The 25,740-nt window shown below is 51.5% G+C and overlaps 1 protein-coding gene across 3 annotated transcripts in view; it reads left to right on the plus strand.

Moving 5' to 3' along the window:
- The window catches only part of Parvb (parvin, beta), an 83,647-nt gene that overhangs the window by 19,473 nt on the left and 38,434 nt on the right, over positions 1-25,740 (plus strand). Inside the window, exons 1-6 of one of the 3 annotated variants that reach the window (XM_030248364.1) lie at positions 5,609-5,690; positions 6,888-7,067; positions 8,915-8,997; positions 9,131-9,359; positions 19,716-19,805; positions 21,984-22,054. In XM_030248364.1, the coding sequence (XP_030104224.1) occupies positions 19,760-19,805; positions 21,984-22,054 (117 nt within the window). In that variant the 5' untranslated portion in view covers positions 5,609-5,690; positions 6,888-7,067; positions 8,915-8,997; positions 9,131-9,359; positions 19,716-19,759. Of the gene's footprint in view, positions 1-5,594; positions 5,691-6,887; positions 7,068-8,914; positions 8,998-9,130; positions 9,360-19,715; positions 19,806-21,983; positions 22,055-25,740 lie in introns of those variants that run through there. The other 2 variants (XM_006520532.3, NM_133167.3) reach the window with 2 other exon arrangements.

Genomic DNA, 25,740 nt, shown 5'->3' on the forward strand with positions numbered 1-25,740 from the left:
AAGTGGCTTTGTGACCTTGGTTGGGGCTGTCCTTGCGGCCCTTGAGCATTTGTCAGTATTATGAGCAGACTTAGCCCCGCAACGGCTCTCCCTTGGCCACGCAGGGACAGAGCTGGTGGCTAAAACTGGTGCTCTGGAAGGAGGAGGTAGTTAAAACTGTGTGATAATTCATATATGGGGCAGAGCCATTCAGAATCAAGACCTGTCTGGTAGAGGAGGGAGGTCCGGGGCCAGAGAGCCTGGGGTTGGGGCTTGCGATCCCTAAGACCATAAGTTTAGGTTCTAGGGAGTCACAGTGCAGTCAGATGTGTGGTGTGAGGTAGGACCCAGAATGGTGACCCTTCTGTCCAGTCTCCCTATTGCCCCCTTGCCTAGGATAGGGGTCATTCTTGGCTATATAGTGAGGTTAAGGCCACTATCTTTCAGCTAACTGGAATCTTGAAAATAATAAGTTTAGTCAATCCCAGTGAAGGGAACTGAGGCCCGAGGGTCACCACAAGTCAAAGCCAGCCTGCGCTACACAGTGAGTGCTGAGGCCGTCTGATCTACACAGTGAGAAATCCAACAGCAACCACAAAACCAGCCTGGGGGGTTGCACATACCTATAATTCTAGCTCTCGGGAGGGAGGCAGAGACAGGAGAATTAGAGAAAGTACAAAGTCAGCCTGTCTACGTAGTGATTTCCAAGTCAGTCTGGACTGGGCAGCGAGACTTTGTCTAAAAAACCCACTGATGTATAGGCTGGAGAGCAGGCTCAGAGGTTTTAAGAGGACCTGGGTTCAGTTTCCAGCACCCATGTCAGATGGCTCACAGCCTCCTTTGCTTCTAGTTCTAGAGGGATCAAGGGCTCTGGTTTCTGCAGGTACTGATACTCATGAGTACACACCCCTCTCCCACATCCACATAATTAAAAATAAAACAGGTCTTTAAAACAGTGTTTCACAACCTGTGGAGTTGAGACTCCCTTGACAAACTTCTTCCCCCCCTCCCCCAATATTTACATTGCAATCCATAACAGTAGCAAAAAATAAAAAAATCACAGTTTTGAGGTAGCAATGAATATAATTTTATAGTTGGGGGTCACCTCGAGACACCACGAGGAACTGTATTAAAGGGTCGCGGCATTAGGAAGGTCGAGAAACACCTCTTAAAAAAATCCACAAGAAAAATAACAATAATTAGAAAAATAACAAGACATTATTAGCTCTGCATTAGCACCCAGCACTGCTATCTGGCTTGAAGAGTGGGGCTCGCTCCATTCCCCCTTCTGCGGTGACCACAGCCCAGCTATCCAGGGAGAATTCTTCCTGTCTCTTCCAGCTGCAGCTGTTGCCTGAAGTCTGCCTTTTTGTGACATGTCTTCCCTGTGTACCTCTGCCTCTGTCACGATGTGTCTGTGTGTCTTTTGACTGTGACAGACAACAACTTTCTTTTTTTGGGGGGGTGGTATTTCTTTCAGCCCCACTCTGGCCCCGCTCGCTCTGGTCCCGGCCATATTTACTTCATATATGTGGGTACACTGTCACTGTCTTCAGACACAGCAGAAGACAACATCAAATGCCCATTACAGATGGCTGTGAGCCACCATGTGGTTGCTGGGATTTGAACTCAGGACCTCTGGAAGAGCAGTCAGTGCTCTTAACCACTGAGCCATCTCTCTAGCCCCAAAGGCCTTATTTTCAAATGAGTAGATTCTCAGGTCCCAAGTGGACGAGAGTTCCAAAAGACATTTACTCAACTCACAGTGACCAGGGCTTTGTTAGTGACTAAATCAAATCACTCCCAACTCTAGTGTAGCCAGGATGGCCTTAAACTCACAACAAAGCCAAGAGTGACCTCCTTCTCCTCTCTGCCGCTCCATAGGTTGACAGGTACCTATTGTCACGCTCCTGCCTTATTATCGGTTTTCTTGCTGTTATTACCCACAGGCGAGGGAATGGTGGGAGATAGAGATAGTCAAAACAGCTGCTTATAATTATCTGGGTTCTGCGCCCAGTGGTTCGTTTCAGACTCTTGGGCTCCAAGGGGAAGGAGAGGGGATTTGCCCTTGTCTAATGAGGAAGACTCAGAGGCCCTGTTTGCATTCACAGGGCCCAACCACAGATGCTGTTGGGTTCTGTTAACTTCCCACCACTGTGTTGTTCCATGGGATATGGTTTCAGCATCTGACATGCACGCTGTTAAAATGAAGAGCATCCATCTCGAGCCTCGGGGATCTGAAGGAGGTTAGGATACCCCTAACCCTGACATGAGGGTGTTCCCTGTTGAGGGCTGAGTGCCACGCACTGCACGTGGATGGCCTCAGCTTAAGACTTCGTGAACAGCTTCCTCTCAGAAGTCTCACTGAACTTCTGAGAGGTTGTTTGACAGGCGCAGCCTGGGTGTCATTAAACATGGGCGAGACCTGCTGTCGTGCGGCTTTAAATAGCGCTTGACATCTTGTCCGTGGCATGCATGCTGAGCAGAGGGGAGGGGTAGATGTGACATCCCATGACATACTTTCCTCCTTTCTAGCCTTCCTCTGCTTATCCTGTTGGAAGCTCTGTTCTTCCCTGAATCATAGAGGGGGGAAGAATGGTCAGAGATACACAGAGCTCAGAGTTAGGACGTCATGGCTGAGTGTCATAGAAGCGTCATGCCAATATCAGGCTAAGAGGAACTGCACCAGGACTGTTATAACCAGCAATCACCAACCCAAAGCACAACATGTTCAAAGACCACGGCACTAAGGAGGCAGTGACGTGGGTACTTTCTTAGAAGTAAAGGCTGAAAAGCCAGGAGGCAGAGGGTGTCCATTTGACTGTAGTGGGGTGCTTGTACCCCAGGAATTTAAACTTCCTGATTCACTGCATGCTCCCCAGTGACTGACTAAGTACTGTGAGCATGCTTCTTCATTCAGCCTTAGGGATTTTTTTTTTCTTTTTTAGCGAGTGGGTTTGTAAACTCAAAACTCGCAGAATGATTTGGACAGCATTTGGCCAGTTTGATGGGAACTTCAGGAAAGCCACTGCACGGACAGATGGCTACACATGGTTCTGTGTCTCTGTCGCCACGGGGAGGTGTGTGTGTGTATCTCTTACCACACAAAGCAGCTCTCTGGAGACACCACCAGCACGTCCTCCAGCTCACTGAGTTCCCAGGGAACATCAGAGCTGAGGGCTGAGGCTCAGCCTGCAAGTCCACCCCACTTCCACTTCAGGCACAAGCGCAGGCTTTAGCTTGTGACGGGACTGCTGGCACTTGGATTGGGTTCATTTGTGGAACCCTGGGAAATGGTTCTCTTTGCTTTTTTTCTATTAATATTTTTTTAAAAAATTGTTTATGTATATAAGTACACTGTCGTTGTCTTCAGACACACCCAAAGAGGGCATCAGATCTCAATGCAGATGGTTATGAGCCACCACCATGTGGCTCCTGGGAATTGAACTCAGGACCTCAGGAAAAACAGTCAGTGCTCTTAACCGCTGAGCCAGCTCTCCAGCCCTTCTTTGTTTAAGAAAGATCAGGATGAGCAGGGGAACGAGGAGGCCCTGCTGAGTCACTAAACATCCTTTCTTCTGGAGTTCAGACAGGCCAGCGTCCCAGCATCAGGGTGCGCCTTGTGTCTTGTCAACCAGGGAGCCCTCCCAAACTGCCACACAAAGACGGGACAGGTGAGGACCTCGGGCCCCAGTTCCTCTCCTCTCCAGAAGACATGGGGAGCTGGGGTTTCCGAGTTTCTAGTGCTTCCCTGGTCTTTCTAGGACCAGGAACCTCCACAAGTTGCCTCCTTAGAACAACAACAATAACAAAATGCTCCTGTTGCTTAGGGAATGCCAAGGGTTTTAGGAACTTGGGTCAGGAACAGGTACAGACTATGTATTAAGGCAAAAGGGGTTTTATCACAGCATCAGGGCACAGCCCTCCAGGCTCTGCAGTGCCTGAGCTACTGCTCCCAACCTTGATCTTGTGCAGGCTAAGGACGCCGTAACCATCCTCCCTATTCTTCTCCCCCTCCCCCACGGCCAACTCATGCATTTCTCCTCTGGATGTTGTGTGTAAATGTTCTCATTCCACCAACAAAACCCCTGATAGGCAGCCTAAGGTAGGAGAGGTTTATGTGGGCTTGTGGGGCAGAGGATTTTGTCCACGGATGAGGGAGGTTGCAATTGCTACCTTGCATGTCTTGGTGGACTCTCCCACCCTGGTCCTGATCTGCCGTGATGCTGCTTTGGACCGCCAGTCCCGAAGCTAGAGGATGTTGACCTCCCCGAGGGGTGGCTCCCCCTCTGCTTGCTGAACCTACCTGGGCTGTGGGGCATCTGAGGAGCACTGATAGCCTGCTCTAGGCTGACAGGCCAGAAAGACCCTGCAGCTGTTACGGTGGTCCTCATGGTGTCAGAGTGCGGCACTCCTTGGCATCTGGGCAGACCCCATGTGGGCAACTCCCGCTCTTCCAGTGGGATGACCACACAGCATATGGTCACGTGTGATGTCATCGAAGTTCTGTCAATGCTGCACTTGGGTCATTAGTGCCGAGTGTGTCTGCTGATCAGGGACGGCTGACTGTGAACTTCTGGGGGCGACACTGCAGCCTAGTGTGTTTGTCTAGCATCCTTTGGTGGCTTTGGGAGATCATGTGGAGTAATGGATCCATGATGCCTAGGTGTTCCTTAAGCGTGGTCCTCAGTCTGAAACTGCCCACCAGGGTAGGGAATACACACCGCTGTAGTTATACTTACAATCAATAGCATCTGGCAGTCTTCTGAGATGCCAGGCATTATATGAGTTCATCGGTCACAGACCGCCCGAGAGGTGCATGGGGGGGGGGGGGTGTTACCATCTTCACTCTACAGTTGGCTGCAGAGTGGCAGGAAGGGCTCAGAGCCCAGAGTTTTCTGCGACTGCAGAAAAGCGGATATATTGCAGGCGAAGAGCGTAGAGTTCTATAGTGGCTTCCTCTTCTCCACTTCCAGAACCTTCTTTTGCAAAAGACAAAAGCAGAACCAAGAAGCCAGGACTGCTGGTACATACCAGTAATCCCAGGCTGAGGCAGGGGGATTAGGAGTTTCGGGCCATTCAGAGTTTATATAGCGATCTGTCCCCACAAAAGCAAAACACAAAACAGGCAGTTCTGCTTGGCTTGAACTGCTGCTCAGATTTGATTTCTGTTGTCCTGGTAACGAATGACAGGCGTTCAGCACCCTCTAGTTTGGTCTTCTGTGTACTTGACAACCAGGAGATGCTTGCTGTCTGGCTCTTCGTGCCTGTGTCATGTCACCTTCTATTGGGGCTCATAGAGCTGTCCCTGAGATAGGACAGACCTCTGCCCTTCCCCAGCTTGCAACCCAGACCCCAGGAGACACTCAGAGTTGGGATTTTCCTGTTCACTAGAGTTTGGTGAGTCTCAAGCCACCCCATGGTGCGATTGGCCCTCTCCATACTCAGTGCCACTGTGGGCTTATGGGGCCAGTGGGTGGAATTGCCACTGTGGTTCTGAAGTTGCACATGATGTGGCCAGTGGCCCTCACTATCTTATCAAACAACCCTGGCCTCTGTGGCTTCCTCAGGGGCTCCGCGATTGCAAGTCATGGTGATGCCCTGGGATCCTTATATGGTACATGTGCATCCCCCGTGCCTGGGCAGTGCCAGTAGCTGCTTGCTGTGGGTCCAGAGAGTACTGACATCCCCTTGGCTGCACGATCCTGACAGTGAGTTGTCCTCCTCCTCAGCAGAGGCCTCAGCCTCAGCCAGCCCTGCTGTGGCCCTGGTCTGTGGGAGTTGCTTTGCAAGAATGGACCCTGGGCTGACCTTTTCCTGGGAAGGTGGTGGGATGCTAGGGTCGGGGTGACGGGGAAGGAGGACCCGTGGTCTCTTGTGGCACCCAAGGGAGATGAGGACCTGACTTGTTGGCTGAAGCTTTTGTCACTCGGGTGGGCCATGTGGGTCTTTAGGGCGAGAAGAATGGGAGTTGGGACATTGTCAGGGACAAGTCATTGTTAGGATGACTCTGTGTGTGTGCATGCTACCACAAGCATGTGGCAGTCAGAGGGGACTCTGTTCTCTCTACCACAGAGGTCCAATAGACAGAACTCAGGCTTGGCGAGTACGACATTCCTCTGCAGAGCCATCTTTCCAGTCCCATCTTGTCATTGGAGTAACCAGTGGGAGGCATTTAGGAAGGGGTGCAGACCTGAGGAGAAGCCTGGCCTCTGGTCCCATTGTAAAGTAGCCCAGCATTTGTGTTTTTTTTTTTTTCTTTTAATTTTGGATGTGTGAGAGTTGGCCCAGTTGATGTGCAGAGCACTCTGAGACCTTGTAACAGTTTTTCTTTCACAGTAGAGGAAACTGGAACCCAGAAAGGTTAAACAACCTGACTCAGGCCCCTCACCAAGTGGGAATGGGGGAGTAGGTGCTGGTTAAGCTAACTGGCTCTCAGGAGGGGCACCAAACTTCCCTTCCACCCTGAACCCAGGCTGTTAGCCTGTTGTGTGACTATGCCTGCTTGGCCTATGAAATGCTTGGTGTTCTTGTTGCTGCTTCGGAGTCCCTGACAAAAGCCACTCAAGGAAGGGTTATTTTGAGGGTTCAGTCCATGATGGCAGGAAAGCACCCATAGGCAGGAAGCAAAGAGAAGTACTCAGCTCTTACTTGTTAGGATGTGTGTGTGTGAGTGTATGGGTGTATGTGTGCGTGCGCGTGCAAAGGGACTTCAGAACTGACTTGGCTGAAATGAGGGTCAGCACTTCCCTGCCTTCCCTGGGCACATCCCTGCTCCCTGTCAAGTGGCCACACTCTTCCAGCCTGCTGCAGTCAATAACGCAGAGGAAGTGGGTGGCAGGCTTGGATAGAGAGGTCTGCTTCCTGCTCCATGGAGCTGTCCCTGAAGTCTCTGGCCTCTCCCACAGCATCTCTCTGGACTGGGGACTTACTTCCAGCTGGATGCTGAATGGGACCAGATGAAGAAAGAGGAGAATGAAGATGGGCTAGCTTTCTCATGGGGACGACGGAGGAGCAGTACTTCCTGTCCCTGGTTTATAACACCCCTGCAGGCCACAGGCCCTTACATCGAAGGATATGTTTGCCAGGTTGTTCATAAGTACCCCACATGGCAGAAACAAAAGGATGGAATCTCATCTTCCTGGCAGGCCAGCCACCTTCAAAACACGGCTCCGGGGCCACCTCCTCCAGGGTCTCACAGAAGCTAGTGGCTTGTGTGTGGATTTGAAAATGTCCACAGTTCTCAAGAACTTGTTACCCGGGGAATGGAGCAGAGGAGAGAATATGCTTGCCCTGTTGGTCAGGGGCCAAGGAGGTGGCCTTGGGGACAAAGCAGAGAAGACAAAGCTTCAGGAGGAGGGCGGCTTATGGGGCTCAGCTGTGGCTGCAAAGGGCAAGCAATTAGCACACCTCCGACTGCTCCTGTGAAAACTATTAAATGGCCAGGCAGTGTGGAAAGCTGGAGGTAGCCTGGTCCCCAACTGCCTTCAGGCCAAGGCTGCTGGGTAAACCTTCGGAGAGGCTAGCTCAGGGGAGGTGGCTTCAGGTGCTGCGGGTGGCCGTCCTGTGGTGTCTGCCCATAAAAGCCAATGCCTGTTGGGAAATCTGTTTTCTAGAAGACCCCCCACCCTGACCTCTGTGTCAAGGACCAGTGGCTGCCTTGCTGTGTGGATCAGGGAGGGGCGGTGCTCTCTACAGTGAGGTCAAACAGCTCTTCCTTTCTGTCTAAAGTTCTGCTGCTGAGTGACCCAGGCTTGTCTCTTTCAACAGCTCTTGAAAGGCCAGTGGGAGAGTCTATCTGGATGTGCAAGGCTTCTGGTAGCCACCCTCCTTGTTTGTTTTTTTCCTTTCTGTCTTTTTGAGACAGGGTCTCTCTATGTAGCCCTGGCTGTCTTGGAATTCGCTGTGTAGACCAGGCTGGCCTTGAACTTACAGAGATCTGCCTGCCTTCGGAGTGCTGGGATCAAAGCAACGTGCCCCCCATGCCCTTGTTTGTTTCTGTAGGACTGTGGCAATGAGGCACCAGAACCTCATTAGTTAGAACGGGAGTCTGTGTGTTGCCTTACAGCCCTGAACGTCATCAGTCAGGATCAGGGCTGGGCTTTCCAGCCTTCTGGAGGCTTCGATGAGTTTTCATCTCTGACCTCTTCCAGTTCTGAAAGGACCCGTGCTGTCCCCGCCATCCCCCCAGCCATCAGCACACTGCATCTCCCAGTCTGTCTCTGTTCCAGGCTTCTCTTCCTGCCTGGAGACCCCATGGGGTTGCTTGTACTACCCAAGCTAACTTCAGTATACATTCATTTTTTTCATCACAGAAGGGGAAGCACCATGCAACCATAAAAGATGTAGGAGAAAGAGGTCCAGGGAGTTACAGCGAGAATCCCCAGGCAGGAATGATGGCAGATGCCTGTAATCCCACTCAGCAATTGGACCAATGAGGCAGGAGAAGGCCTGTGAGTCTGAGGCTAGCCTGGGCTACGTATCAAGATTGTTCTCCAAAGACCAAAATAGGGAAAATAACTGCAAATAAATGATTGATTAAAGCTGCAGATTGCTGGCCCAGTTGCTCCTGAACTCACTGAGGATTAGCCAGCTGTTCTCTGAGCAGTTTGCTCTCTGCCTGATGCCCTGAGGAGCCAGGAGACAAGCAGGTGACACGCCTGCCCTTTACAGAAGTGATGGCAGCTAAACCTTTGGCGCAGATGTGCCAAACTGTGACAATGCCTCGAAGAAAGGAGCTGTCAAGGGAGGCCAATGTGTTGGGGAAGTGCGTGGGATCCGTGGGTTCCAAGAGTGTCAGGGGCAGGGAGCGTGTCTACATAGGCTCTTAGCCCTGGCTCCTCATCTGCCAAGCTTGCAGAGTCCAGTGCTAGTGTTCTGAGCACCCCTCCCCCCGTCCCCGCCCCCCAACCCAGGTCTTTGCTTTTTATCTCAGCCAAAGAAGATTAAACTGGACCTGCCTCCCGAACGAAGTCTCGTCAGACAGCCATAGTACAGATGACCACTAGAGGGCGCCATGTACATAGCGTTCCTGCTCTCAGCCCAGTTTGGGGGCGGGGGGAGTGGTTCTCCCCGTGGCAGGTGTACAGTAGAGCTCTTTTGTTGTTGTTGTTAATGGCTTAATGATTTAATCTTCTTATTTTCTCAGCAGAACCGCTTTGGACTTCTGGGTATGTGGGAACATTACCGATCAGATTAATTACCGCTGGTTCCACAGCTGGGAAGCGGGCCTCGCCGGCTCCGCTGAGGAGTGACTCTCCTGCTGCCATTTCTGCTCTCATTCCTGTTCTACACAGTGCATTTCTCTATCTGTATTGAGCTTGACCAGGCTTGTTCTGCCGCTTCGAGCGACCAGCAGATTTCATTCCCAGTCTGCCTTGGTGAGCAAGCAACCTGTATAGCTTTCTCAGAGGGATGGCACGATGTGTGTTCACCACCGGCAGGGAAATCTGCATTTTGCTCTTTTGCTGTTTATTTGTTTGTTTGTATTTGGGGTGTTGCACGCTCTTCTCTCTCCGAATTCTTCTGCACCTCCCCCCAACCATGATTAAAATCACTTGTCGAAAGGCAGTGGAATTGATTGAAAGGAAGTGGGATCAAAAGCAACCCTTCCTAAGTTGGGGACTCCAAGGCTTGCGGCAAAAGGCCTGCTGTGTGGCCTGGGGTTAAGAGTCATTGATCATCAGCACCTGAGCTGAGGGTCTGAGCCAAGAGAACAGATGATGATCAGGGGAGCCCTTCTGTGCGGGGCTGGGGTGTAGGGTGCAGCTTCAAAAGCAGGGAATCAAGTCATAGGGCTGAAGTCCTCTAGACTAGCCAGTATGCTGTGTGACTCTGCAGTGGTGACACTGGCTGGACATGGTGTCACATACTGTAGTCCCAGCACTTTGGGAGGCCCGAGGCAGGAGGATTGAGAGTTCCAGGACAGCCTGAGCCACCGGGCTGGCTAGTTTTATGACAACTTGACACAAGCTATAGTCATCTGGGAGGAGGGAACCTCAATTGGAAAAAGGTCTCCATAAGGTTGGGCTGTGGGCAAGCCTATTAGAGCATTTTCTTAATTAGTGATTGATGGGGGAGGGCAGTGATTAGTGATTGTGGGCAGGGCCATCCCCAGGCTGGTGGTCCTGGGTTCTATAAGAAAGCAGGTTGAGCAAGGCAGGGGAAGCAAGCCAGTAAGCAGCACCTCTCCATGGCCTCTGCATCAGCTCCTGCCTCCAGGTTCCTGTCCTGCCTGAGTTCCTGTCCTGACTTCCTTCAGTGAGGGACTATGATCTGGAGGCATAAACCAAACCAGCCCTTTCGCCATAGCAATAGTAACCTTAACTAAGACAGTGTCCAAAAGGAAGGACTAGGGACGTAATTCAATGGCAGAGCATTTGCCTAGTGTGTGTGAGTCCCTGGGTTTGACCCTAGCGGCAACCTGGGGTACCTGAAGTTGAGGTTCCAGCAGTCTCTGACCTTCCCCAGTGGCCTGTGCTGTTTGCTGGCCCTCACTGCTCCATAGCTGTGGTCCACACTTCCTTTCCCCCTGGACTGGGCCTGCATTTTCAGCTTTACCACAGCCCTTTGAGCTTAGATGGCCCTGAGCCTCCCATAGGCACTGTGCTGGTTTGAGTCTGACACCTGCTCTTTGCAGGGACTTTGGAGGGCCTGTGCCTCTGCAGCGTCGTCTGCAGCCAGGGATGAGCCATGCTTCATCCTGCTTATTCCCGTAGCCTTGGTGTGCATGTGCGGAGATCTTACAACCCACACCTCAGGAGCCTGGGCAGAGATTCCAGGAGCTTCCGAATTGGTTGAGCCTCGTCTTTAGGGTGGGTGTTTGACATCTGGGTCCTTTGAGAATTGGTGACGTTGGTACCTGCTCTCCGAATCCCCTGAGCATTGTTTGGTGAGGTCCTCTGCCCTTGGCACTGGCTTCCAAGCTGAGCCTTCCAGAACATGGATTTGACTCAGTTCTCTTCAGGTGAGCTCAGGTGAAGTGAGTAAGTGCCCAAATGTGGCCCAGCTATGTGATGGGGTGAGGAGTAGGGGCAGAGAGACTTAAATCTTATCCTTAGCCACTCTCCATGTAGCGGAAAGTTGTTACAACGGCCCTGTGATCCTGCCTACCTACTATTATCTGTCCCCTGTGGTAAGAGATGCGGTGTCCACAGCTGTTCCGTGAGGCTTTCCTCCCTGTTTCTCTGTCTGGATTGTAGGGACCTTCAGAACTGGAAGATGACTTCCGGGCATGCATAGGCAGATGGGAAATTCTGGATGCAGTTCCAACAGTAACTGTGGGACGTGGTGCCAGGGAGGATGCCCAGGCTGAGTAAAGGCACCGTGGTCTGAGCTCTTAGGGGAGGCAGTGTCTGCCAGAGGGGGCAGAACAAGAGGTGCTAGAAAAGTCAGTTGGCTGGGGACACTGTGGCAGGTGTGGACCGGATTCTGGAGGCAGAGGAGGACTGTGCTGGGGGGATGGACTGGATGGGTCAGTGGTTAGGGAGCACACTGGCTTGGGTTAGAGGAGGGCAAACCCAAGGTGTTAGAGACCAGTCAAAGCTCACATCTGGCTGACAATGGGCTCACCTCCAGAATTCTCCCTGTTGTGTTTAGGGCAGTGGTTCTCAACCTTCCTGATGCTGCGACCCTTTAATACAGTTCCTCATGCTGTGGTGACCCCCACCCCCGCAACCACCAAATTATTTCATCGCTACTTCATAACTGTAATTTCGCTCCTGTTATGAATCATAATGTAAATATCTGATATGCAGGGTATCTGATAATGCAACCCCAAAGGGGGTCTTGACCCTCAGGTTGAGAGCCTACAGGATAGAGGGTGGATTGAAGAAGCCCATGAGGTTTTGCATGTGAGGAGACAGCTAGGCTGCCTTTTATCCTTCAAGGACCGTGTTCTCTGTGAGCGAGGCCGCCTTGGCTCTCCCACCCCTGATTCAGCCTGCCCAGGGAGCCTATATGGAAAGCTTGACATTTTATTGTGAACCCGGAAACCTTCTTCCTATTGAAGTTATTTTTTCTGTAGTTCTAAAATTTTCCTGATCACCCTGGGGGACAGAGGGGAAGAAAAAGACTGTGTGAGGGCTGAAGGAATTGTCTGTTTAACCCTAGCTCCGAGCTTCAGCTTCACACACACACACACACACACACACACACACACACAGAGAGAGAGAGAGAGAGACACACACACACACATGATATCAGGCATTGTGCACTCCTCAGACCTAGTTCCTGAGACAGATGCATTCTGCCTGGCATGGGGGAGGGGAGTGTCTCTGTGTCAGGGAAACCTGTGTGAATACTTGGTCTGCCCTTCAAAGTAGAGGAGGCTGAGGGTGGCTCAAGGCTGCCTCCCCTGCCCCCACTCAACCCCTAATCTCCTGGCAGCATCCTTCCTCTTGCCTCTATAAGACTGTGTTGTGGTAATTGGGTTCTTGGTGACCCACGACTGCTGGGCTAATGTGAGCCTTAATGGGAGACCTCTTTTCCATCAGTGAAATGGCCAGAGGTGATCTGTAGGTGACAGTCACTGTCTGTGCTCTGGGTAGCTATCCCTGGCTGAAGTCTCTTTGCTCTCTCTACTTGCCATGCATCCTCTGTACACGAAGCCTGGGCCTGGCTTTGTGCTGGATGCATGACCACGGGGATGATCTGAGGCCTGGTCCTGGGTATGAGTATGTCCCCAGGCTAAGAGTTTGCCGCTGTCACATGAACGGTGAATCATGGGAACCTAGAAGAGTGGCCCTAGTTCCTTCCAGGGTGGCGGGTACACTGAGAGGGTATTCTAGGCACTTTTAAAGAGGTAAGATAAGAGAAGGCCTCTTCCAGGGTCCGCCAGTATCGGGGTGTGGTCTACAGGACCTGGCTCCAACTGGCTTTGAGGAAGGTACAGGGGTGGGGAAGGAGGGGATACTGCTAGATTTATGGAAGGCCAGTCTCTCATCAGGAATCTCTGGGAACCCCCAAGGGCTTTACTCTGGAGCTCTCCACCCTGGGCAATGACTGGGACAGCTTGGGGTGCTGAGAAGATGGCTGAGTCTGATGGGATCCCCTCTGTTTAACATGATAGTTGACCGAAAGGCCCAGAGTGTCCCGGTGTCAGGTATGGCTCTCACAGACAGTTACATCACACTGGTACCTGTGGAGTGAGCCAGTGCAAACTTGGCTATTGGAGCTGGAGTATGATGGCAGAGAGTGGCCATCCGCAGGTGAGCTGGAGGCAGGCTCCACCCTCCAACAGCCTTCCTGGATCCCAGAGGCTCTCGGGATCTTACTTAGACAGTCTCAACTGGGCGCATCTGCAGCAGTGGCTCCTGATGTGGGGCCACTGGCCTCCTTTTCAATGTACCTCATTAAGATGCACACACTTTTATTTTTAGTGTCTGAACCTATTTTTTTCTTGTGAAGTAGAATGGAACCTTATGCCCCAGCAGAACAAGCTCATACATCAATGGTTCAAGTCCCCGTTGCATCCTCTTCCTAGACCTTGCCAACGCAGTGTGGAAATTACCCCCTCTTAGAAATTACTGAGTTAACACACTGGAGTATCCTGTGGTCACGATCTGTGTGAGAAGACCGGACCCATCTCTCATGAGCAGCAGCAGTCCAACTGGGCCTCTTGATGGTGAAGAGGCCATTTCTCTGATGTTTACCACACAATGATTAAACATCATTCCTTCTTTGCCGTGTCTGGGTCAGACGCTCTCCCTGGGCTCCTAGCCTTGCCCCAATTCACGCTGGGTGTGGCCTTGTCCATCCTGCCTGTTGTCCTCACGTTTGGCGCTGAACCTGGTGGGTAGAGAGCAGCCTCGTGCATCAAGGTCTTCTCGTGTGCAACTGTCAGGAACAATTCTCCTTCTGGAGTCCCGTCCCTCACCCTTGGCGTGTCTGTGGATGCCAGGAAGGTCACCAGCAGCAGTCAGCCCCAGCTGCCCAGCCTGATGGTATTTTCACTCTTACTTAGATCTTATTTAGGTCAGACCTTGGCTTGTCTGAGCTGGAGGAGCCTCACGAGCAGCCCAGTTTGATTGCTCTTCAGAGCCGCTTTGAAGAAGCCCTTCCTGGATGGTGAATTAGAACGTCTCCGGAGTTAGAAAATTCACGGCAAACTCTTGTTTCCTGGGCTTGTTTATCAGAGGTGTCCTGGGGTCTCTGCTGCCCGCTCACAAAGCGGGGGGGGGGGGGGGGGGGGCACTGCGCACCCCTTGCTGAGAGCAGAGATGGACAATGGGCTTTTTGTCCCCTCCATTCTTCTGAGGCTCCCGTAGAGTGCTCTGTCTTTGAGCAGATCTGTGCAGGGCATTGCTGGGCGCCAGCCTGTGGTGGGCTGGTTAAGTGGCCCAAATTGAGGCAGCTTTGCTACCGGTTTCAAATTTTTCTTTTGATGTGCGGCAGGTGTGGCATGGCCCTTTTTGTGAGATTTTTTTTTTTTTTTTTGCTTTGATCCTGGCTTAGAGTGGGTTTGCTGAGATTTTCCCTGCCATGGTCCTTTGTTCTCTGTGGACACCAAGATGTGTTTATATGGGTATACAAGGTCCCAGTGAGATGAAGTTGCTACGTGGCCCATCAGTGAATGGAGTCACCATGGCTCTGGTTCCCAGGTCCTGCATTCCTGAGCCCCCTTTAGGCTTTTGTGTCCTAGTAGACACTTCCTTCCACAGTGAGGGTCTTGTACCCCACTTCTCCCTTGGAGTGGAAAGCTGAGAGCGGCTGAGGTGCTGGCCTGCCGACGTTTCTCCTCCACCTAGAGGGAGGGAGGCTTGTTCCTCAACCAGCCTGCTTTCAAAGTCCTGTTTTCCTAATAATGTCAAAAGGAAACAAAAAAGGCTGCACCCCCCCCCCCCAAAAAAAAACCCTTTTTTCTTTTTCCTTAAGAGCCTGGGTATAAATAATAAATAAATAAATGGAGCTACACAAAGAGAAGGATAAAAAAAATAAAATCAAAGCTGTAAGCTCTGCACTTGGCCTGAGGTATAAATAGCAGGCTCTTAGGAGGCGCCTGGGTGAGCGTCTGAAGTCATCTCTTCCGTCAGTGACTGCAAGTCAGGAGAGGCGGCTTTTTTTCTTCTTCTTTTCTTCTCCAGGTTGCTTTCTTTTAAGTTTTAATTAAGAAAAAATTGAGACAGGGTCTTCAGTAGCCCAGGTTAGCCCCCAACTCATTCTGGGTCTGAGAATGACCTTGGGCTGACCCTTCTGCCTCCATCTTCTCCACGGCAGGATTGAAGGTGTGCATCCCCCACGTCTAACTTTTTGCTTTATCAGCCTTGCCAAGTCTTTGGATACCCGTGGGTAGACAAGGGATTTGTCTCAGTCACACTCTGGACTCTCGTTTCTTCTCTGTCCTCCCCTCTCCCTTCCCTGGCCTCCAAACTCCATTCCTCTCTGGCCCCCATCTCCCTCCTAGGTTCCTCCTTTTGGTCCTCAGCTGGTATTTTGGTACAACCAGCTCTCTCCAGGCCCTGGAGACTCGGTGCAGTAAGAGGGCCCCTTGGCCAGAAGGAGTTCGTTGGTACCCACTCCTCAGCTCTGGCTGCTGGGTTGCTCGTGGACAGGACGCTCACCTCAGAACAGGGAGGATGCTTGGTGAAAGCCAGGCCAGCAGGCTCCTGTGAGTGCCGTCATTAGCCTACCTCAGGACTGGGCCTGGGCACGGCCAGCAGCATCTCGCATCCTTGAAGTGTGAATCCTTCTGGCATCTGGACCATAACTTGAAACATCTCAGCTTTCCCGGGATTCGCTGAAATCCGCCAGCTTGTTGGGCTGGTTGCTGATGGGGTAGAAGGCACTGGCTCCTGGCGGGTCCTCTGAAGCTGCCCATTGGCTTAACACTGGAAACTGTTCAATGCAGCACGGGAGACCTGGAAGATACAGGCTGGGGCAATGGACCCTTCTACCCTTGGTGTGGGTGGGTCCCTGGGCTGGGTCCCTCCCACCACACATTGCTCTGTAGTCCCTAAGGCTGCTCCTGCTTCTGGCCTTCTTTCATTCATTGGATTCATTGGGTTCATTGGATGCCTCCCCTAGGGAGTTTCCCATGGTTCTCCTGCATGATAGGCGGGCACCTCTTCCTTGTTCTTCCACGGCAGTGGCTCTTCTGAGCCTCTTTGGGTACCCACCATCAGTCAGAGCTGACCCTCCAGGTTATACCATGTCTGTAACCTAAGGGATTATTAAAGGCATGCACCACCACTGCCCAGCCCTCTAAAGACTCTGTGAGCAGGGACTTCTCCCGCCTTTGTGTTCTGATGGGGAAACTGAGGCTTGGTGAGGTGAGGAGGCCTGGCATGTGGCAGAGTGAGGTTTGAGCCGGGACTTGGTGGGTTTGGCCAAGTTCTTAGTACTTTTCCTGGACTCTGAGTCTGTGTTTCCCCAAGGCCTTGAACAGGAAGGACCACCCCAAGGAGAGCGTGTGTATCACAGCCTGGCAGGCTCTGGAGTGTTTATTAAGGTCACGCACGCAGTCCCTGGCCCTGTTTAGTGTTGTTTTTGATGTTCAAGGGCAGTGTGGAAATTTTTGTTTTCTGTGACCTAGTTTCGGTGCTTTGATAATGGCATTCCATTGCACCCCACCAACTCTGAGATTTCCCAATCAGGGTCACAGTCCCACCCATGCACCCCCCACTCCCCAGCCCCAGGCTTCCTGCCCCTGCCTAGGTAGGGCGCTGATGCGTGTCATAGCTCGAGGGTCTTTGTTGCTGTTGCTTTAAATTTCATTTGTGTTCCTGTGTTTGGGCATGCACAGGTGCATATGCGCTTTGAGGGCCGTCCATCGGCCTTTGAGGGCTTTTTTGTGATGAGGTCTCTCACTGGGACTGGGGCTGGTGGATTAAGGTAGGCTGGCCTGTGAGCTCCAGGGATCCACCTGTCTCTGCCTCCCTAGTACTAGGATTACGGGGGCCATCATGCCTGGCTGGTTTTGTGTGTGTGTGTGTTTTCCCCCGGAGATAGAGTTTCTCTGTGTAGCCCTGGCTGTCTGGAACTCACTTTATAGACAAGGCTGGACTTGATCACAGAGATCTGCTTGCCTCTGCCTCCTCAGTGCTGGGGTCAAAGGCTACCACTGCCAGCTACGCCTGGGTTTTAAGGTTGGGCTTAGTCCCTCCTCATGGCTTCTCAGCAAACACTTTGCCCACCAAGATAGCTCCCTAGCTCCCTAGCCTTATCTGGGAGACCCTTATCCCAGGGTCTTTCTGAGAGGAATGGTGGGCTCCTTCATGTGATTCTCCTGTGTGGCTCACTGACGTCTCTCTGGACGGCCTTATTCTCAACGGAAACTGTCTTTTATTCTTCTTTGACTGTTGCCCTAAGCACTGAACATGGCCTCAGCATAGGGGACCCGCTGTAACTCTGAGAAGTTAGCTCGATGGACTGGGGAAGAGCTGGGCACCTAGCTGGTGTGGAGCTGAACTTCCCTGGAGAGTTTTCTTCCTTCCGGACACTCTCCGTCTCACCTACGACATGCAAGGATTTGCTGGAATTTGGTCCGTTTTCTAAAGGAGCCTGGTGCCCCAGGATGGATCTTTGGGAAGTGGGACAAAGGGAGTCCACAAGCCCTTGGTGGTCACCGGCTTGTGAAGCTGTTTCATGTCTGTGTGCTTCCTTCTAGAGACGTGGCGAGGATTAGGGGATTAAGAAATGGCTCAGCGGTTAAGAGCCTTTTTCAAGACTGAGTCACGTTTCTGGATCCCCACGGGTGTGGCTGTCACAGAACATTTGTGTTGTTTATCGCTTTTGGCTGTTGTGAATATCATGGCCTTGAACATGGGTTTACAAGAGGGTGTCCTTTTCCAAAAAAACCCTGAACATCTACATCTTTGATGATGTTAGGAGTCAGCATCTGTCCTTTGGAGGCAGAGGACGGGTTGTCCCCAGAGTTGCATCCACAGTCGTGCCAAGAGCCTGTTGTGTGTCCTGTTCCAAGCTGGGTACTGGTGTTCTTCAGCCTGTCTGGAGACCTAAGAGAACAAACAGGAAACACCACCTGAGGCAGTAGGTCAGAGGGCTTAACCGGACTGGCTTGGGGTCTCCCAGGCAGCAGGGCAGGGGCTCCTGTCCCGAAGCCTTTGTGGTATTCATGACACTGTCCCTATCACCTGCTGTTGTGGGTGCTGGGTGACCAACACATAAGGTGCTAAAGCGTTGAGGTGACTGGTATTCCGGGAAGAATTTAGAGGGGTTGTCTCTGTATAAGTTCCACTGGGAAATCACAAAGTCGTGGGACACTTGGCCCTGGAGAGATCTCCTCAGGCAAGATGTGTGGTCAGCAAGTGACAGCTCTCTCTCTCTCTCTCTCTCTCTCTCTCTCTCTCTCTCTCTCTCTCGGCTGTAAGAAGTGGCAGGTGGTGACCTGTCTCTGTCACCTCTGGATCTGGGGGGCTAGAGTCTGGAGACTGAAGTCCAGTGGTATAGAAGCCATTATTTCTGGTTTCAGGGCTTCAGATTAGGTGTGGGGTGTGTGTGTGTGTGTGTGTGTGTGTGTGTGTGTGCTAGAGATTTATGTAAGCAGAAAAAAGCCAAGCCCTGCATCTGTACAGGCTCTTGTGTCACATTGGGTTGCCCCCCCCCCCCCGCCCCCATGGCTGTGACCAAGGGCCATCAGAGTTTCTGCAGAGATGAAGAGCTCCTGTGTGGTGCCATAGGACTGGGGTACACACTGACTGAACCCCATAACTACTCCCTACCCCAGCCTATAAACCTACTGCTCATGTGCAGTTAGCAGTCTCTGGGCCCATAGACTGTCAGCATGGAATCTGGGCTCGCTTCCTTAGTCTGTTCTTTTTCCTACTGGCCCTGATCCCAGTCCTGTTACCTTCTATAGAGATTTAAGATCTTAGGAGGAAGCGCGCCTGTCCAGGGGCCAGGAGAGACAGAGATGGTAATAAAGATTTCGTGACTTATCACCAGGAGCCCATGTGTGTATATACCTGCAGAGTTTGTAGAGAATCTGGGGAGAGGGAGGGCTGTGGACCATGCCTTTGCTGGGTTCAGGTCATGGTCCAAGCAGACTTCCGTGCAGGCCCAAGTCTCAGCAAGTGAGGGCTGGTTGTTATGAATCTGTGGTGTCCAGGTGGAAAGTGAGGCGAGAGGCGACATCCAGGCTGTCTGTGGATGGATGACCTCTGGGAGGTTAACTATTCCCAGGGCAGAGAGCTGAAAGGGTTGTGCCCAGCTGGGAGGAGGCATGTGTCCAGCTGAGCTGGCTTCAGGTCTGAGACTCTAGCCTGTTTAAAAATAGATTCGAGGAAAGTGCAGGATGTAAGAGTTCACCGAATCTTCATCAGACTTCTGTCCCAAAGGACATGGCACACTTTAAATTCTGATCACCCATGTATGCAAGTGGGCCTGTTTACACCTCGAGTCTAGATGTCCCCCCACCCTCGGGACAGCTCTGCCCGAGAGAGATGGAACTTCCATCCATCTTCTGGGGTCTAAGCCTTGTCTACCAAAGAAGCCTCAGGCAGGTCTGGAAACCATTAGAAACAACCAGAAGCTTCTGGAAGCTTCCATGTCTCAGTCACATGTTCTAAAGAACAGTGTGGACGGACTGGTCACGATTGGGAGGCATCAAGAGCTGCTTGATGTCAAGAAAAATGGCAGGTGTTCTGGGCTGGGAATACTTTCCCCAGCCTCTCTGGGCTGCCCAACATGAAGGAATGCCAAACAAGTGACATGTTCGACACATGGGACTTTTCTCTTGGGTTCCCTGCATACTGACCTGGTCTCTCTTTGCTCAACAGTGACTGACTTACAGGAAGAAGGCAAGAGCGCCATCAACTCTCCAATGGCCCCGGCTTTGGTGGACATTCACCCTGAAGACACCCAGCTAGGTACTGTGGCCACTTGGCATCCTTCGGTGTCTGTCCCTGGTGTGGCACCCCACATGGGTGGGTGGTGTTTGAGAACTGGAGTCTTATTCCAAGATCTCTAGGGAGAAGCCAGCTTCTGCCCCAGTCTTCCAGTGCAGATTTGATTGGCATCCAGGTATAGATGATTAGCATTGGGAACGTGGCTGGTTATCGTCACAGATCCAGGGAGTGGCTAAGCAGGGCTGAGCAAACAGTGGAGGAGACGGAGGAAGAGTTGGCTTGGTTACTGAGCTGAGGACTGGATAGATGACTCTAGGAGCTCCAGGCACAAGGTTCTGGCTTGAGATAGCTGATAGCTGGCCTAGAAGAAGAGGAAAGATGAGTATTGGCTCAGGGTGTGGACCCCAGTAGTCCCCTAGAGGAGGAGGCTAAGGGACAGCCTCCCCTGGAGGACAGTTTCCCTGGGACGAGTGGGCCTGTCTCAGTCAGGGTTTCTATTCCTGAACAAAACATCATGACCAAGAAGCAAGTTGGGGAGGAAAGAGTTTATTCAGCTTACACTTTCCACATTGCTGTTCATCACCAAAGGAAGTCAGGACAAGAACTTACACAGGGCAGGAACCTGGAGGCAGGAGCTGATGCAGAGGCCATGGAGAGGTGCTGCTTACTGGCTTGCTTTCCCTAGCTTGCTCAGCTTGTTTTCTTTATAGTTATTTCTTTTTTCTTTTTTGTTTTTTCGAGACAGGGTTTCTCTGTGTAGCCCTGGCTGTCCTGGAACTCACTCTGTAGACGAGGCTGGCCTCGAACTCAGAGATCCGCCTGACTCTGCCTCCCGAGTGCTGGGATTAAAGGCTTGCACCACCACTGCCTGGCTCAGCTTGCTTTCTTATAGAACCCAGGACCACCACCCACAGTGGGCTGGGCCCTCCCCCATTGATCACTAATTGAGAAAATGCCTTACAGCTGGATCTCATGGAGGCATTTCCTCAAGGGAGGATCCTTTCTCTGTGATAACTTCAGCTTGTGTCAAGTTGAATACAGGGCCCTAAGGCCCCAAAGTATAAAGAAATTAATAAACTAGGCACACCCTGTATATCTCCTTGGCTGCCACAAAGATCCATCCATGCTGGGCCTGCGGCTGGCCATGTGGGAACTGTGGTTGGGGAAGACCCCTGGCTCCTTGCAGGTTGATGATAGGGTGTCTGTCCGCCAGGGTACTCACTCTTTCCTGGCTCTGTGTTTTGGCAGCAAGCCAATGTGGAAGAAGTCAATGTGGAAGGCATGTTTGGGACACTGCTTATTTCCAAATCCTGGTTCAGAGGGAGATCCCTGTCTACCCCGATTTGCCATGACAAGGCCATTAAGGTCTCGGGGTGGAATCAGGAGTGGCCCAACCTGTGGCCCAGAGATGGCTTGGTACCCAACACCACTGGTCCGTGATGTCTTTTCCCACAGAAGGGCATGCCCCTCTCACAGCTTCTGCAGGTGCTTCCTGGCTACTCTTTGCCTAGGAAGCCAGACTTCCCAGTTCCCCACTGTGGTCAGCGGGCCCACGGCATCCTGGCTTCTGTGGGCCACTGGTCTTTTCTGTTCTGGCTCCTGTGCCTTCATTCCCTCCTCACCTTCCTGTCCCGCTCTCCCTGTGAACTTCACTGGACTCTTGTCTGTTAGAACCAGACATGGAGGGGAAACACACAGGGGAGATGGGTAAAATGTCACCTCTCTGTGTGTTTTGGCTATTTCTAGTACTTCTGTGCAGATACTGTTTTGTATATGACACTGCCTGCCCATCTGTTTCCTTGTGTGTCCCGAGGCCCCACACGGCCTCCTGTGGATTGGTGAATGGTGTGATTCAGTTGCTCAAAGCTCTCTTCAGCCCTCTGGTTCTGGCAGGGCACTTTTGAGAACACTGTGGGTGCAACCCTGTGTCTTTTTTCTACCCATGCCATCTTGGCTTAGACTTGCTGCTAGAGCAATTGGAGTCTAGCTTCATCGCCTCCTGCTGCCCTGTGTGATTTATCTCTGATCTTGGTGTCTGGCTGACAAAGCTGTGTGAGCTGTTCTCACAGAGAACATGATGGTCTCTGCTTTTCCACCAGCTTCCTGACTCATGTGAGAGAGCAGGGAGTCCTCCACTCCTAGCACCCCTGTCGGCCTCCCCCAACCCCCATTCACGCTGATCCTTTCTGTCTTTGGCAGAGGAGAATGAGGAGCGTACCATGATCGATCCCACCTCTAGAGAAGACCCCAAGTTCAAGGAGTTGGTCAAGGTGAGTTGTAGTCTGATGTGGTCGGAACATCCCTGTTGGTTCCAGGTCTTCTTCTGGGGGGAAGCAAGATTCCTGTGGACACAAGGAGGACCTGAGCCTCCAGGCTCCTGAAAGGGCCATTGAGGCTACATTAGAAAGGGGTGGTGAGGGCTGGTGAGATGGCTCAGCGGGTAAGAGCACCCGATTGCTCTTCCGAAGGTCCGGAGTTCAAACCCCAGCAACCACATGGTGGCTCAAAACCACCCGTAATGAGATCTGGCTCCCTCTTCTGGACTGTCGGAAGACAGCTACAGTGTACTTACATATAATAAATAAATAAATCTTAAAAAAAAAGATAAAAAAAAAAAAAAAAGAAAGAAAAGAAAGGGGTGGTGAGGGGTAGAGTGGGCTGAAGAATGGATGGAACATGAGTCTTCTAGGTGCTTCCATGTGCTAGGGTATGCTGCCCAAGGCCTTTATGGGCTTCACATGGTTTTCACAAGAGCTGTGTTGGGTCTGTTTTGAGCCAATATACCTTACCTATATGCATGGTTGTCTGTAGCTTCATGGGGTGTGGATTTAAGTAGTTTTGGGGAGGAGGTTGTTGTCTCCCTCTACTATAGCCTCATCTGAAGAGCCTTTGGTGTCCTAGTTAGCTGTAACTGTCAACCTGACCCAGCCCTGGAGCTACCTGAAAAGAGAGTCTCAATTGAGGGATTTCCAAGATCAGACTTGACCTGTAACATGTCGGTGGGAGATGGTCTTGGTTGTTAATTGATATAGGTAGACACAGCCCACTGTGGGCGGCACCATTCCCTTGGCAGGCAGTCCTAGATTATATTAGGATGCTAGCTATGCTCAAGCCAGTGAGTGATCCAGCAAGTAGTGTTCTTCCCAGGTTTTTGCTTCAAGCTCCCTCATGAGTTTCTGCCCTGAGTTCCCTCGGATGGACTGAGCTGGTAGTGTAAGTCAATAAACTCTTTCCTCCCTTAAAATGCCTTTGGTCAGAAAGTTTTCACACAGTGACAGAATGAAACTAAAACACTTGAAGACCATGTGTGGTAGTGTGACTATCAGCCAGGTAGGAAAGCAAAAGGCTTTGTTCTCAAAGGTCACAGTCACAGGCAGGTGGGTTTGTGACTCAGTGGCTGCCAAAGATACCTGTCTCCTCTTTAGCACATGGCTGATCCTGCCCAGGGGCAGCCTGAGGCTTTGATTGCTCAGATCTAAGCCACAGTCGGACTCCTGAAGGCCACCCATCAGAGACAGAGGCAGGCAGATGGTATCCTGCCTTGGAGACCCAGAATTGGCTTGGGTGACCTAGGTGCTTTGAAATGCTGCAGGTGACAGACAGTGTCCTGAAATAGATGGCTCTCTATTGTCTGTCCTACCTTCACTGCAGCAGAGCCTGCAGCCACCCCCTTGTGACCGAGCTTTCATAAGGGCTGATTCAGGGGAATCAGAGTTGCTTGCCAGCTCTGCCCTTGTAGAAACATATGGAAATTTCTGTTGCAGTCATCTAAAGACAGAGATTAATTTTTCTTTTTCTTCTTCTTCTTTTCCTCTTTCTTTCTTTCTTTCTTTCTTTCTTTCTTTCTTTCTTTCTTTCTTTCTTTCTTTCTTTCCCTTCCCTTCCCTTCCCTTCCCCCTTCCCTTCCCTTCCCTTCCCTTCCCTTCCCTTCCCTTCCCTTCCCTTCCCTTCCCTTCCCTTCCCTTCCCCCTTCCCTTCCCTTCCCTTCCCTTCCCCCTTCCCTTCCCTTCCCTTCCCTTCCCTTCCCTTCCCTTCCCTTCCCTTCCCTTCCCTTCCCTTCCCTTCCCTTCCCTTCCCCCTTCCCTTCCCTTCCCTTCCCTTCCCTTCCCTTCCCTTCCCTTCCCTTCCCTTCCCTTCCCTTCCCTTCCCTTCCCTTCCCTTCCCTTCCCTTCCCTCCCCTCCCCTCCCCTCCCCTCCCCTCCCCTCCCCTCCCCTCCCCTCCCCTCCCTTTCTTTCTTTCTTTCTTTCTTTCTTTCTTTCTTTCTTTTTTGACAGGGAGAAAATGAGTTTATTTAGTTTGCAGTTCTTGGTTACAGTCCAACACTGTGGGCATGCCAAGGTGGCAGGGTCTTGAAGCAGCTAGTCTCATCCACAGTGAGAGCAGAGAGAATGAATGAATCAGCTTGCCTGATGTGTGCAGCTGCTTTCTCCACTCTTATCCTATTTGGAACCCTATAGGTCTAGGGGCTAGTGCCACCCATAGTGGGCTCAGTCTTCTCACATCAACTAATGAGATCCTCACAGACATGCCCACAGGCCAACCCAATGTAAGCATTCCTTTCAACTAATTCTCGATTGTATCAAGTTGATAATTAAGATTAACCAGTGCACTGGGCGATGGTGGTGCATGCCTTTAATCCCAGCCCATGGGAGGCAGAGGCAGGCAGATTTCTGAGTTTGAGGCCAGCCTGTGTTTTAGAGCAAGTTCTAGGACAGCCAGAGCTACATGGAGAAATCTTGTCTCAAACAAAAACAAAAACAACCAAGAGAGAGAGAGAAAAAAAAGACAGAACAAAACAAAGCAAAAACAAACAAACAAACAAAAAAAAGTCAAACAAGCAAGAAAAGACAGAATAACGGTTGTGCCTGTGCAGAGGGGCCTAGGCTCTCTGCAATCGGAGACGTCAAGGAAGGGGGAAGCAGGGCCCCAGCTGCTGGATTGGATGAAGGACGAAAGCTGTGTGCCAAAGTCTGTGGGAGCTTCCAGAAGCTGGAGGAGGTTGGGAAGCAGGTAGGGTCCTTTTAGAGTCTCCAGAGGGGCCAGTTCTCCTCTCCTGACATTTGACCTCAGCTGTGTAACAGGACAGGGCTTCTTGCCTCCAGCATATGAGAGAGTCCATGGGGTGGTTGCAAGCCACCAGAGTTGTGGAAGTCCCTGGAGCAGCCATAGGAAGAGAAGCCTCCCCATTGTAGCTGACCATCCACACGGGCCAGGCAGAGTGTCTCCACACCCGCAGCAGTGCCTGAGTTCCTACAACCATCCCGTTGGCTGCAGCTATACACACAGAGACCAAACTTCTCGAACCAGCCTGAGATCTCATCTCAGAGCAGGCTGGTCTTGATCTAGCACTTTCTTTTTTTTTTTTTAAAAGACTTCTTTATTATTATATCTAAGTACATTTTAGCTATCTTCAGACACCCAGAAGAGGGCATCAGATCTCATTATGGATGGTTGTGAGCCACCATGTGGTTGCTGGGATTTGAACTCAGGACCTTCGGAAGAACAGTCAGTGCTCTTAACCCCTGAGCCATCTCTCCAGCCCGATCTAGCACTTTCAAATATGAATGTAAATACCATGGACAGGGGGAGCAATCTGGGGACTTGGGGGACTCATCAGCTGATTTTGTGGCTATGCTGGAGGTTGTACAAAGTGTCAAACTTCTCAGCCAGGGAGGGTTCTGAGACACGTGTGGGTATAGGGTTATACCCCTAGGTATAAGGTTAGAAGGGACAGTTTCCTAAAGACCCCCAGGCAACTTCAGGGGGCCCATGCTATCTTAGGGTTGACAATTCACCAAAAGGATACCAGGCCCCACAGGAAGCTGTTGTCCTTAAGGTCACAGTTATATGGGGGCTGGGGGGAAGACATGCTTGGGACCAGGAAATGGATTGTGGGAGAAGAGGAGAAAGGGTGGGCTCTGGGTAATTGCTCCTCTATGCAAATGGTTCGAGAAC

Source organism: Mus musculus, chromosome 15 (genome assembly GCF_000001635.26).
Source record: "Mus musculus strain C57BL/6J chromosome 15, GRCm38.p6 C57BL/6J".
Classification (NCBI taxonomy): Eukaryota; Metazoa; Chordata; class Mammalia; order Rodentia; family Muridae; genus Mus; species Mus musculus.